The sequence below is a fragment of the Barbus barbus genome (genome assembly GCF_936440315.1).
Source record: "Barbus barbus genome assembly, chromosome: 44".
Lineage (NCBI taxonomy): Eukaryota > Metazoa > Chordata > Actinopteri > Cypriniformes > Cyprinidae > Barbus > Barbus barbus.
This window is the reverse complement of record NC_136722.1, coordinates 23,982,573-23,996,226: the sequence shown is the minus strand read 5'-3', so window position 1 is coordinate 23,996,226 and position 13,654 is coordinate 23,982,573. Positions and strand designations below refer to the sequence as shown.

Genomic DNA, 13,654 nt, shown 5'->3' with positions numbered 1-13,654 from the left:
GTTCATGCAATGCAAGTCAATGGTGTTCAAAACAAGCAAACCATGAACCATTTTTCAAAATCTCTTTTGTTGCGCTTACATTATCATAAGATGCAATTCTACGAAACCATTTACAAAACAAGGGATTGCATTACTATTTGAACACAGAGTGATCGCATGTCTCCGCTGAATTTGCAGTCCACTTCTCTATTCACTATGCAGGCTGCTCTTTCCTAGAAAACGTTTTCTGACCAGCTTTCTATCAGCTAGTTCCCATCAGTCTGAAACAAAAGCAAGTGATTTTACAGCATATTGAGCTTAAGAAAGAAAGAAAGAAAGAAAGAAAGATCTACAAAATCTCAAAGCCCTTTCATAAACAGCCATGAGACTAAATTGGAGAGCAACAGGAAACCGTAATTTCCTGCTTCTCAGATATTTTACTGGAAGATGTGTATCTTTTAAAACGTTAAAAAAAAGATCTCAACAATGTCTCAAACTGTGCTCAGATTTGCCAAGATACCAAAGTCTGTAAAAGTCTCAAGATCAGTTTTTATAGCTCTATACTCGTACTGTATGGCATCTGTTGACTCGCTTGTTCTGAAATCACTCATTTCCTATGTAAACATTATTTAATGAACCCATTTTGCTTAAATAAGCAATAGCCCAGTAAAATTTACAGTAAAATGGAGATTTGCTATTTGGTTGCATGAGGGCCGTTCTCAATCTACAGAGCATTTATTTGGACACCTGCAAGTGCAATGTGATGTCATCAACATTTTGGACTGTTTTCCTAAAAAAAATTATTTTAAATCTGTATGCCTGCTAAACATTTGTCAGGTTTTACTTGCACTGGCATTAGAAAGAATTCAAAGCAAACAGACATGAATTAAAATCCACAAAACTCACATCTTAATTTGACTGGATATTTAAATGAAACAGCAGATGAAGGATGTGCAGTCTGACCTGTGTTTGGTCTGTTTCTCAGAGCTCATGGTGATGTTGGTTTCTCCGGCCGTTCCTGTGCTGCAGGGGGAGCCTGTGGCTCTCAGGTGTGCAGTCTGGGGTGGACCAAAGCTGGAAAAGGCCGTCTTCTATAAGAATAAAACAGTAATCAACAGCACATCTGAAGACACATACACCATCACCAACCCCACACAAAGTGATGACGGGAAGTACTGGTGTCACGCCACCTACAGGTTCAGCCACATCAGTGCAGAAGCTGCACAGAAGGAAGGAGATTCTGATGCTCAGGAGATAAAAGTTATAGGTAAACACAACAACAGCCGCCTTACCTCACACTTTCATTAACAGAACCACTAATACTGCATATACCGGTACTAACAAAAAAAGTACCAGAAAGTATTTTCTGGACATGGTACCATGCTGTTTTTTTGTAATATACATGCATATCTCAGTTACGTAATAACATTGAAAAAAAATTTTTTTTCAATGTTTACAATACATATTGAAACAATATGTTTATACACATACACACACACACACACAGACACACACACACACATATATATATATATATATATATATATAGTGGTACTGTAAACTAAAAATGAAAAGTTTATAATATATATATTAACATAATATTTTACATCTTAGAGTTAAAGCAAGTCAAAATAAACACAAAAAACAGCTATTAAAAAAATGAAAACAACCTATCACATCTTTCTTTTTCTTTTTCACTGGCTGCATGCAAAAACAAGCAAGTATACTGCATGACCAGTGTGGTCCTATCCATGAAAAATGGACTTATTATGAAACAGTCAGAATTAATGACTTACAAGCTTACAAGTCAGAATCACTCATCAGTTTGAATTGGTCTAACAAATCACTCACTGATTCTGTCAGAACGGTTACATTTATGCATTTGGTAAAATCAGGATGCGCTAGTTATTTAACCCATGTTCTTAGCAGCATGTGCCACCCGTTAACCTTCAAAACAGCCACTGAATTAATACCATTAACACTCATATTGTGTGTGCTTACAGATACACATTCACAAAACATCTGATTATCATTGTGTAATAAACAGAAAAATCTGAAATTCTCATTAAATTTGCATTGTGTCTAAAAATCACCCATTTACACAGGGTAAAACTAAAACCACAGGCTTTCTTGGTTTATTGCTTTAATAAAGGGGGAATTGTTTTTAATTAGTTGTTTTTTTCTGCCTAATTTGGACCAGTTACAGTCCAGTATGAAGTAAAGGCACTGCGTAAATACCACTGTATATGAATACTATATTCATCTGAAATCATCAGTGCACCACAGTATGTGTTTTTAAGTCTTTATTTCTGTTTTACAGGTGGACCTCCTGCTGCAGTGATTTCAGGATCTACTAACAGTCTGCAGTGTTCCTGCCCTCTCTGTCCTGCCGACTGCACATCCTACCACTGGTACCGCACACAATTTAATGACTCATACGCACGCAAGAAACTACCTGAAAACGACCAGTCTATTACCGTAGAGGAAGAAGGACAGTACAGCTGCCGGAAGGACTGTGGGAACGGTTTCTCCCGTTTCAGCAACGTCTACAGCTACAAAAGTACTCATACACAAACAAACATACATGCTCTTAAGACTTTCATTGTATTACTGTTTTTATTCATATTTTTGTTTTGTTTTTTTATTTTAGTTAAGGCTTTCGTTATTTTGTTGTTTGTCATTTTTATTTGTGATTTCTAAATGTGAGTGAATGAAAATCTAGTCAAAAATGAGAAATTTCAAATAATTTGGCACATATTTAAATATAAATAAGTTCTAAAAAATGTTTTTATGGTTTTAATTTGAATTGAACAGTAATAACCCTGCCATTAACACAATTTTTGTTTGTTCTTGTAAGATGAGGGATGAGTGTAGGCTATTTTCTGTGGTAATCAACAGCAGAAACGTTTCACACCAAAACACAAGCACGCAAAGCTTTGTGGTCTCTTTTATTTTCCGTGCATATTCATGTAGAGTGTAGCAAAGTATTAGTCACTTTGAATTCTCACTTCAGGATTATGCAAGCACACTACTTCTCATTTTTATTTTTAGAATGAATTTGCATCCTCTCTTTCTCTTAGAACAAGATTCTACAAGCGTGATGCCCATCATGGTGGCGGTGATTCTGATCATTCTCGGGTTGTTGATCGTCTTGCTGGTTGCGCTGAAACGCAGACGGGGAGGAAGCGGCATCCAGGAGACCAAAGGGGATAAAGACAAGACGACAGGTGGAGACTATGAGCAAATCCAACTCAAGGACAAGGATCAGGCGGTTTATCACACCCTGGGCGAGAGCACGAACAAGGACCAGGTCGAGGGGGGTTACGAACCCCTACAAAAGAGGGAGGAGGGGGGGGTGTACCACACAGTAGGACCTGGAGAGGGTCAGAGTGAAGGTCAAGGTGGGTACGAGGCTCTTAAGAGCGTCAAAGCCGAGGTGTACCACACACTGAGTTCAGACGACTCTAAAAAGCCAGCCGGAGAAGCAGAGCAGCTTCCTCAGAAAGACAAAGATTATGAGGCCGTGACAGTGCAAAGAGAAAGAAAGAGGAAATCTGGGAAAGAATAAGCAGATAAATCACTGCAACTCTCATTCAGATCCGACTCTATTTTGATCAGAAACGCCACTTTATACCGTCACATCAGTTCCTGAAGGACAAAATCAACTAACAAACAAACATTTCTAATTTTACACTGAAGCATTTCCAGACGCTATTGGTGAAGAACTAACACAATTTAACCTTAAAATCAATCAAAGAAAGAAATATAATAATCTCATAATATAAAAGCATTTAAGCATATAAGCACATCAGCATATAAATATATAGTTTACACACACAAAAATAGTAAACAAGATTAAAGATATCACACACAGATTCACACATTCAGACACATTTATGAGAATTCAGATACATAATTCTGTATATAACAGGACAAAGAAGACAAAAAAAATGTAAGTTTTGCACAATAACACAGAAGGATTTAGGCCTAAAGCACAGAAATTCCAAAGCATCACATATAAACAAGCATCAAACCCAGAATTGCACAAAATCAGTTATTGGGAATATCTATGTGAATTTATAGTTATACAGGTTATGCTATATATTAAATATAAGTAATGATATTTCTCAGCTAGTATCACTCTCATCCAACTGTAAATGCATTGTAGTCTGTTTGCACTATTTCAATGTTTGATCAAGTTTATCTTCAGACTTTAATTTTACTTCATGCTCGTTGTTTTGTAGGTTGTTTTTACTAGGTTGGTAAGTAGGTTGTAACTAAGTATTTTAAGAGTTTCATGCATTTTCAGCTTGTTTAATTGTGGATGTACATCAAATAGAGCACAGCTGTATAACTGAATGCAACATGCAATATTAAATTTTTACTGCAATGCAACTGTAGTTCAGTCTTTTTTCACCAAAGGGCAAATTTGGTGGCCATTATCAAAGCCAGTCCTGCTGTCCTGCTGCATATATTTGATATATATGTGGTTAAACAGGGCATTGCACAGACATTTTGAGGGGCAGGGGCTCAAGTGGAAAAAAGGGCACTTCTCATATTAATTTAATTATTTTCTAAACAAAACGCTAAATATATTTGGGGTGTGCGATATTGACAAAAATATAAATTTTATCGATAATTAGACAATATTTTGCTGAGTGTGTTATTGTGCTGATATCTTAAGGACTACCGTGAACAGCTGACTCCTAAAGTTTTTGATATGCTGCATATTCTGTGGTGATCAGTTCACAGCAGTGGTAGAAATTTATCTTTTCCAATAAGTTTAAATAGATTTTTTACCTTTTATGGGTATTTTTACCTTTATAAAGCCCTGCATGAGTGTGCATCATATTTTCAGTCAAATTCTTAAATTGAATCAGTCAATTAGAATAAATCATTTAAGCTGTTACCAAGCAAATGAAATCAGTATTGACAAAATTAATCTTTGCAATGCATTAGAAGTGGCATTTAGATGCATTTACACACTGTTTAATGCAGGACATGAATGTATTTATCCTGAAGTTACAAATGCATTAACACTGTTTTGATATTTTAAACAGAAAACATTGAATGCTGATTAAAAAAAATGAATAGATACTTTAAATGTGAAATTAAAGCTGCCAGTAGGTGGCATCAAGTCACTGTTAATAAGTGAGTCATTGCAACTGAACCGAGTCATTTAAACGGTTGATTCATTATATAAATATATACATTTCTGATCCCATATCTTGAATTTTGTGATAATTCTTAATCTAAATGCATTTTAATAAACTGAATCATGCAGTGAAAGAACGCGCACTGGTCTATGGTAGCTGATGTTAGCAAGACAAGTTAACTATTTTTGCCTTTTGTCTTTTGGATAATTAGCTGTAAATTCGAGGCACAGGTAGCTAGTCTTTTATTTATCATCACTCACCTCCACACCAAGATAAACACAACTGGAGAGGGAGGGAGGGCTTCACTTCTGTCTATGATGTGCATGCGCTGATCAATGTGTGCCACACTGCTGTGCTGCGCGCGCCTGCGCCGAGACGCGGAGAGGAGAAAGGTATCTGAACATTTTCCGACCCGACCTCATATTTGGATTTTTTTTATTTGTTTGACAGGGAAAGCTGTGCGCAAACAGAAACACACACACATACATATATACATAGGCCTATATTCATTATTATTATTATTTTTTTAAAGGGCACTTTCTCTCGAGGGAGAAAAAGGGCAGGAGCTCCAGCCCGCTTTTATGTCTATGTGTGCACGTGCCTGTGGTTAAATATTGATGGCCCACTTTACCTGAAAATACATTTGTCTGGAGTGCATGAATTAAACAAAGTAAAGAAAAGATAAACGTCTGGTATATACAAGTTTAACAAAAAGTGGCCCACTTTACCTGAATTCACCTTTAAAACAAAGAAGTTGAAGCATATTGGAATAGAAGTTGCTTTTGCAGATTTTTATTTATTTATTTTTTTTTTATGAAAAAGAAACCAATAGGCCATATTTTCCAGAGGAACAAAAGGGTTCCTGTTTTGTCTTTTTGCTAAATAGTAAATTTGCTAAATAGACAATCTGACAGAGGTCTGATTATACAGTTCAAGCCACGGGAAGTTCGTAGTTATGGGTTAAAAAAAAGAAGAAAAAAACACAACGGTACTCAGATTGCTTTTTTGCTTCTTCTTCTTTTTGGAGAACGACGACAGAGGACAGATCTTGAAGGTAAATCTTTTGTAAACTATGGAGATATATGAATATTTCTTGGATTTAACACATTTGGGGACAAGCTGTTTTTCACTGACGCTTTCTTTAACTGAAGTGCGACAGATTGGATCTGTCTCGAGATTAATCATAATAAAGGCATGAAAGTGGTCCTGTTTTGATTTTGCATGTTTGACACAAATGACTATATAACTGTTGAAGCATCAAACGGATAACATGAAGCTAAACCCTTAGATTTTTCAAAAGATGTAGGCTAGGCTATAACTTTTCCAAACATTTGTGGGAAGTCTGTAGTGAAAGTGAAAGTATTTTGTCAAACGCATAATAATTTAAAAACATTTTCAAATGTGACTTGTCTGAAATGTCAATGCAGTTATATCAAGAAAAGATCAGACCAGAGACGAAGACAACATAATGTCAAAAAGACAGGAAAACTTATGAAAGGTTTTCTTTAACTTAAAAAGCCACCTTTGCACATGTTTTCTGTCCATCAGACGGTCATATTTCTCTTTCTGACGGACAGCACGGTTCAGATCTGCTGATGGACATGAGGTCTCTGTTCACACTGGCAGGTAAAAACACTGTCTGCTAGAGTCATATGTCACTAATTTACAGCATTTGATTACTGGCCTAGACCTAGAGTAGAATTATACTCTCTAGAACCACAACTCTATGTTTATTTCTATGGTTAAAATGGGGAAGAATCCCCAGGTTTTCAGAATTAATAGAACAAATAAATGTGTGATTTAAAAACATAACAATGCTATGTAGCCTTTTATCAATATTACATCAAATTAAAGTCAATTAAATATGATTTTAAATAGCATTTATGCTGATAAGAGTAAGGTTTTTGACTTGATTGACTAATACATCTATGGCAAGTTTACAATTATACAACTATATGCAATTTAAAAGGGTAAAACTTTACAGTATTACAAATATGTGCCGTGTGCTGAAGAATGTGTGTCTTGTCATCCCTGTTACTTGCTGTCATTAATTTCCTCATTTTAATTTCCTAAAAATTGTAAAAAAAAAATAAAAAATAATAATAATAATAATTATATTTGATACAACTTTCCAGTTTTTTTCATTGTAACTTTAACTATATTTTAGTTTGGACAAAGCCCTTTTTGTAATATTTCTCTTGTAAAAAAAAAAAATGTAATCTTAATTGACACGTGGGCAAAATTTAAAACAAAAATCCAAAATGTGAAACAATCACAGTGAAAATAACTTAAATGCTGCGTATATATGTGAAAACTATCACATAGTTCTAGTATATAGTAATGCTTGTGTCTGTAACAGCGTTGAAAAATAGTCATAAAATAATAAATGACATAAGGCACAATGCAATTTCTTGTCATTTTAAGGTGCCTTATTTCATGGATATATAAAAATGTTGATTAAACTTATATTAGCCTATTATTTTTTTCCAAGTGGAAAAGGTCCCGATTTCGTGGAATGACCTTTAAAGCCCATAACTGACCTGGTGTGTTTGACTCACTCCAATAAATCTATCACATGAGAAACTTTGTAATTTGCCAAAGAGCTTTGAACAAACTGACCATTTTTTGTCTCTGCATGAATTAAAGCTGTAGAATCTTAATCCAGAAATCAAATCCAGTTCTGATTGATCTTTTTATGTCACAGTGTTGTTGGCTTTCATAAGAGGGAACAAGGGACAGACACTGAGAGGTAAATGCATAAACATGTAATATTATGACACACTTGTCTATAGACCACAACATGTGGTAAAATTCAGTGCCTACAGATGTTTTCTGCCTGATCCTCAAAACAACAAAAGATTTAATATCATACAGCATTAAATCTATTCAAGCGCAGAGTAAATTCAAGTGCAGATTTTAATCATTTATAATGTGTGTAGATCTAGTGTCACAGAGATCGTCACACAATAAGCATCCAGATGCTTTTAGCATAGTCATGAAAAGCATTCATTTATGTATTTATTTATTTATTTAATGCATGCATAAATACATACATGCGGTAATGCAGGCACACAGGAATGCATAAATGTATGCATGAATGAATGAACAAATTAACCTTTTAAACATCCTTTCCAGGAAGATTTTTGCTGCAAAGTGTGCAGCACTAAATCACTGTGTTTAATTACTGCCAATCAATCATATTTCATAGTAAAGTAGTCAGACAACCTACCATTACAGAAGATTTGTGTCTTATATGTCTGTTTTCTTTCTCTCAGTACTTGTCCGGCCGAAGTTCCCACAGGTGTTTGTTGGAGATGATGTCACTCTGATCTGTAACCGTGAAGGAGGGAGTAAATCAACAAAATGGTTTTTTAACGGAACACCACAAACACATGAGGATTATTCAATGCTTCTTACCGCAGTAACACCAAAAAACAACGGGGTGTATGTGTGTGAGCAGGGCGTAACGAAGAGTGACCCGGTCACACTCACTGTTCTGGGTATGAACACCATCCTAAACGTTCATGATCGTCTGTTCCTCCTGCTGTTTCTCATGATCTCTCTCTCTTTCTCTTACAGAACTGGAGCCTTTCGCTCAGCTCTCTCCATCTACAGGAGGTGCTGTGATGACCAAAGGAGATGGAAGATACCTGGTGCTGCAGGCGGACGATGACCTGAAGGACTGGACTTGTTTTGTGTTGAGAGGATTGAGCACCTTCAGTATGGAACCCGATGTTGATGAGAAGATGAACAGAGCTGTTATATTTGCAGAATTAAAGGAGGAAGAAAGAGCCACTTTCTGGTGCAAGAATAAGAAAAAATATCTTCGAAGCAATGCAGTGACGCTGAAAATGACAGGTGACTCATTACCCTGTCATTTTAAACCTGTATGAAACACAAAAGAAGGTATTTTGAAAAATACGTTGACTGATTTTGTTCATGCAGTATCAAAACAATGCAGTGGGATCCAAAACAACACTGGAGCCCACTGACTTTCATTGAGAGGAAAAAAAAAAAAAAAAAAAGCATACATCTAAATTTACAATGGCCATAATCAAATTAATCCAATTATTATTATTTTTTATTAATATGAAAGTAAATCATTATTTGAATCATACAATACCCTTTTTTATTATAATAAATAATAAACATAGTAAGACCATGGTTTGCTACTTGGTTGCATTTGGCTTTAAGAGGAGGGATGTTTTTATTCTAGAGCGTTTGATTGGACAGAAATGTGGATACACCTGTGATTGCAACATAATGTCATCTTCATTTTCCCAGAAGAAAAAAGTGTAAATTTCAAAATACTTTAAATCTGTTAAAAGTTTAGATGAAGGTTTCTTTCAGCAGCGTGTGCAGTCTGACCTGTGTTTGGTCTGTTTCTCAGAGCTCATGGTGATGTTGGTTTCTCCGGCCGTTCCTGTGCTGCAGGGGGAGCCTGTGGCTCTCAGGTGTGCAGTCTGGGGTGGAGCGAAGCTGGAAAAGGCCGTCTTCTTTAAGAATTCAATAGAAATCAAGCGCTCACCTGAAGACACATACACCATCACCAACCCCACACAAAGTGATGACGGCAATTACAGCTGTCACGCCACCTACAGGTTCAGCCACATCAGTGCAGAAGCTGCACAGAAGGAAGGAGAATCTGATGCTCAGGAGATAAAAGTTATAGGTAAACAGAACCACTAATGCTGCATGTACTAACAAAAAAGTACCAGATAGTATTTTTTAGGCATGGTACCATGGTGTTCTTTAACATACGTAAGAATGTATGTTACTCCCCACTCACCATCATGAACAGCACTGTGGCTGCAGTGGATACATTCAAGTTCCTGAGATCCATCATCTCTCAGGACCTGAATTGGGACATTCACATCAACTCCATTGTTAAAAATGCCCACCAAAGGTTGTACTTCTTTCGCCAGCTGAGGAAGTTCAACCTGCCACAGGAGCTGCTGAAACAGTTCTACTCAGCCGTTATTTAGTCTGTTCTGTGAACTTCAATAACTGTCTGGTTTGGCTCAGCTACAAAATCAGGGATCAGAAGAGTACAGAGAACGGTTCGGACTGCTGGACGGATTATCGGTGCCCCCCTGCCCACCCTCCAAGAACTGTATACATCCAGAGTGAGGAAAAGGGCTCAGAAAATCACTCTGGATCCCTCACATCCAATATTTAAAAATTGAAGTAAAGTAAACTAAAATAAAATGTCAAAAGCAACCAATTACATCTTTCTCTTTTGATGCTTGCTGCACGCAAAAACAAGTATACTGCGCAACCAGCAATTCATAAACCAATGAATCTTAAGAGTCAGTTCTTTTAATGAATCAGTCAAAATCAATGACTCACAAGTTATTTTTTTTAATTGGTTTAATTACTCACTGAATCGTCAAGACGGTTATGTTTATGCATTTGGTAGATGCTTATAAACCCATGATCGTATCATTATCAGCAGCATGTGCCATCAGTTGAGCTTCAAAAACAGCCACTGAATTAACAGCATTAACACTCATATTACTTGTACTTACAGATACACATTCACAAAAACATTGATTGTATTAAATACAAACATTTGAAATTCTGATTAAATTTGCATTGTGCCTAAAAATGGCCCATGGTCAAACCACAGGCTTTCTTGTAATGTTTTGTTCACTGCATAATTTGGACAGCTACAATCCAGTTGGAAACTCTGGTATTATATGAATACTATATTCATCTGAAATCATCAGTGCACCACAGTATGTGTTTTTAAGTCTTTATTTCTGTTTTACAGGTGGACCTCCTGCTGCAGTGATTTCAGGATCTACTAACAGTCTGCAGTGTTCCTGCCCTCTCTGTCCTGCCGACTGCACATCCTACCACTGGTACCGCACACAATTTAATGACTCATATGCACGCAAGAAACTACCTGAAAAGGACCAGTCTATTACCGTAGAGAAAGAAGCACAGTACAGCTGCCGGAAGGACTGTGGGAACGGTTTCTCCCGTTTCAGCAACGTCTACAGCTACAAAGGTACTCATACACATTCAGGTTGACTGTAATGACGTATAAATGCACTAAGTATCGCATACAATTTTCAATTCACATGTCATTTATTTTTTATCATAAATTCTTTCTCTCAGCACAATCAGTGGAGTTTGGAGGCCTGTGGTACATTCTGGTCGCAGCACTGATTTTGTTTGTGATCGTTGTGCTGATCGTTGTGCTGCTGAACAGAAGATGATGAGTGATGCTGATGAGTGTATGCTATGTACACGAAACAGGCGAGCAAAGAGAAAGAATGAGAAATCCTTGAAGAAAAGGAACCACATTAATGTTAAGTAATAGTCAAATGCTATTTAGTCATTTAAGGTAATTGAGCTTTTCTATAACCTTGCCAGTAGTTAACAGTAGTTTAAGTGCAGTTATTATTAATAGCACTGTAAAAAAAAAAAAGTTGAGCAAACTTAAAAGTTTAAGGAAACCAGCTTCAGCAGATTTTTGAGTTTTCCTCAACTTCTTGTTTTAAGTTTATACAACAAAAAGTTGAGAAAACCCAAGAATTTCCTAAAAAATTAGTTGAGAAAACTCAAAAATCTGCTGAAGCTGGTAGCCTTAAAATTTTAAGTTTACTCAACTTTTTTTTTTTTTTTTTACAGTGTAGTAATGAAAATGTGTTCACCCTCAGGCCATCTAAGATGTAGATGAGTTTGTTTCTTCATCAGATTAGGAGAAATGTATAATTTGCTCACCAGTGGATGCTCTGCAGTGAATGGGTGCCGTCAGAATGAGTATAAACAGCTGATAAAAACATCACAATCATCCACACCACTCCAGTCCATCAGTTAACATTGTGAAGCCAAAAGCTGTATGTTTGTAAGAAACAAATCCATCAAGACTTTTTTAACTGTTAAGATGTTGTTTCTAGATAAAATACGAGTCCATAATCCATAACAACGAAAAAGTTCATCTCCTGTTGTCTCTCACATCAAAATCCAGCCATATATTAGTTTAGAGCTGTTTTGGCATGTAAACAGTGCTTGATCTGTGCAGATTTCTCTCCTGATTCAGACTTCCACTTTTACACCGGAGAAAGAAGTATTATGGATAGAAGACTCATATTTTAACCAGAAGCAACAGTTTGACAATAAAATGATTTCATTGATTTATGTTTATTTTTAGATCTTAATTCTACTAGTGTTTTTATGCGATGCTGTTTTGTATGTTGTTTTTATCAAATACTTTTAAGAACTTCTCTTGACTATAACAAGCAATGCATTTTTAGCTTTCAGTGCATTTTCAGTTTGATTGTTGAACTGAATGCAATGTGCAATATTAAACTTTTTACTGCAATTCAGTCTTTCTCCACTAAAGGGCAACTGGTGCCCATCATCAAAGCCAGTCCAGCCGAGGTTCACCACAAGAGGTCACTGCAGGATTGATTGGCTTTCCTGATTACACACTCGTTAGTGTTCAAATGAAATAGTGTATAATTTAGGCCATGGTCTGTTTTCTTTGGTGTAACCTGATACGGATTCAATGTTTTTCTATCTGCCTGCTGATGTTGGTAGTTTTAGTTTGACCACCATTTATGGATCACCGAAACAGATCCTAAATACACAACGATGCATTATCAACTCAATAATACAATAGAAATGATAAAAGCGGATCCCAAATATAGCTTAAGAACTCCAAGAATACCTACTGTGAAAATGTCTATTAAAATGCATTAATTTTAATCATCTAATTATTTGATATAAAAGGATATTGTTTAAATAAATGTATATTATAAATAATGACATAACATTAGTTTTAGTATGCTATAGTTTGAAAACAGTATTTTGACCTTAAGTCTCAGCGTTTGCACAACTGCAGCAATGATAGTAATAATCACAATAATGAAGTTTAATCATGTAAGTCGCTTTATCACAAGTTTTTTTTTTATACATTCACATTTCACAACATAGAACAAATACGTAGGAAACAACCCCCAAGAAAGAAAAAGACACAAACGCAGTGATGTATTACAAACACGTCCTTCTACAGAGAGACGGGATTTCATCATAAGTGAATCACCTTATCTTAATTATTTAGAGAGATAACCACAGAAATATCACTTCATTTCTATGGGATCTGCTTCGTGGTTGATACTAAACGATCAGTTTACCCAAAAATGCAAATTCTGTCATCATTTACTCGCTCTCATGTCGTTCCAAACCTGTATGACTTACTCACAAAAGAAGATCATTTGAAAAATGTGCTAGATGCTCGTTTACATACAATTACAATGAGTCAGGACGTACATTTTCAAGCTTAAAAAGAACCATAAATAATCATAACAGCAGTCCATATGACCTCATATGAACATATACAACTCATATATATATATATATATATATATATACACACACACATACAAATCCTATTTTTTATGTATACAAGTTTTGCTAAATTCATTTATACTGATTTTAAAAAAAAAATAAATCCTGACAGGATGTTTTTTATTATTGCATAATTGACAAAAAAAAAGTTCTGATGC

General features: G+C 35.8%; 2 protein-coding genes and 1 gene segment (V, D, J or C); 2 read left to right on the top strand and 1 right to left on the bottom strand.

Annotated features, from left to right (window-relative positions):
• LOC306863399 (uncharacterized protein) overlaps positions 1–4,372 on the top strand; it is a 41,305-nt gene extending 36,933 nt beyond the window's left edge. Inside the window, exons 7-9 of the mRNA XM_079406726.1 lie at positions 965–1,246; positions 2,300–2,539; positions 3,060–4,372. Coding sequence (XP_079262852.1) covers positions 965–1,246; positions 2,300–2,539; positions 3,060–3,547 — 1,010 coding nt within the window. The 3' untranslated portion in view covers positions 3,548–4,372. The remainder of the gene's footprint in view (positions 1–964; positions 1,247–2,299; positions 2,540–3,059) is intronic.
• Positions 1–13,654, bottom strand: part of LOC306863410 (Ig kappa chain V-III region MOPC 63-like) — a 773,265-nt gene that overhangs the window by 271,515 nt on the left and 488,096 nt on the right.
• On the top strand, positions 6,127–13,493 carry LOC306863403 (high affinity immunoglobulin gamma Fc receptor I-like). The gene is made up of 8 exons (XM_079406734.1): positions 6,127–6,189; positions 6,713–6,761; positions 7,840–7,884; positions 8,411–8,635; positions 8,715–8,993; positions 9,526–9,807; positions 10,909–11,148; positions 11,259–13,493. The coding sequence occupies exons 2-8, from the start codon at positions 6,731–6,733 to the stop codon at positions 11,357–11,359; spliced, it is 1,203 nt and encodes a 400-aa protein (XP_079262860.1). The 5' UTR covers positions 6,127–6,189; positions 6,713–6,730; the 3' UTR covers positions 11,360–13,493.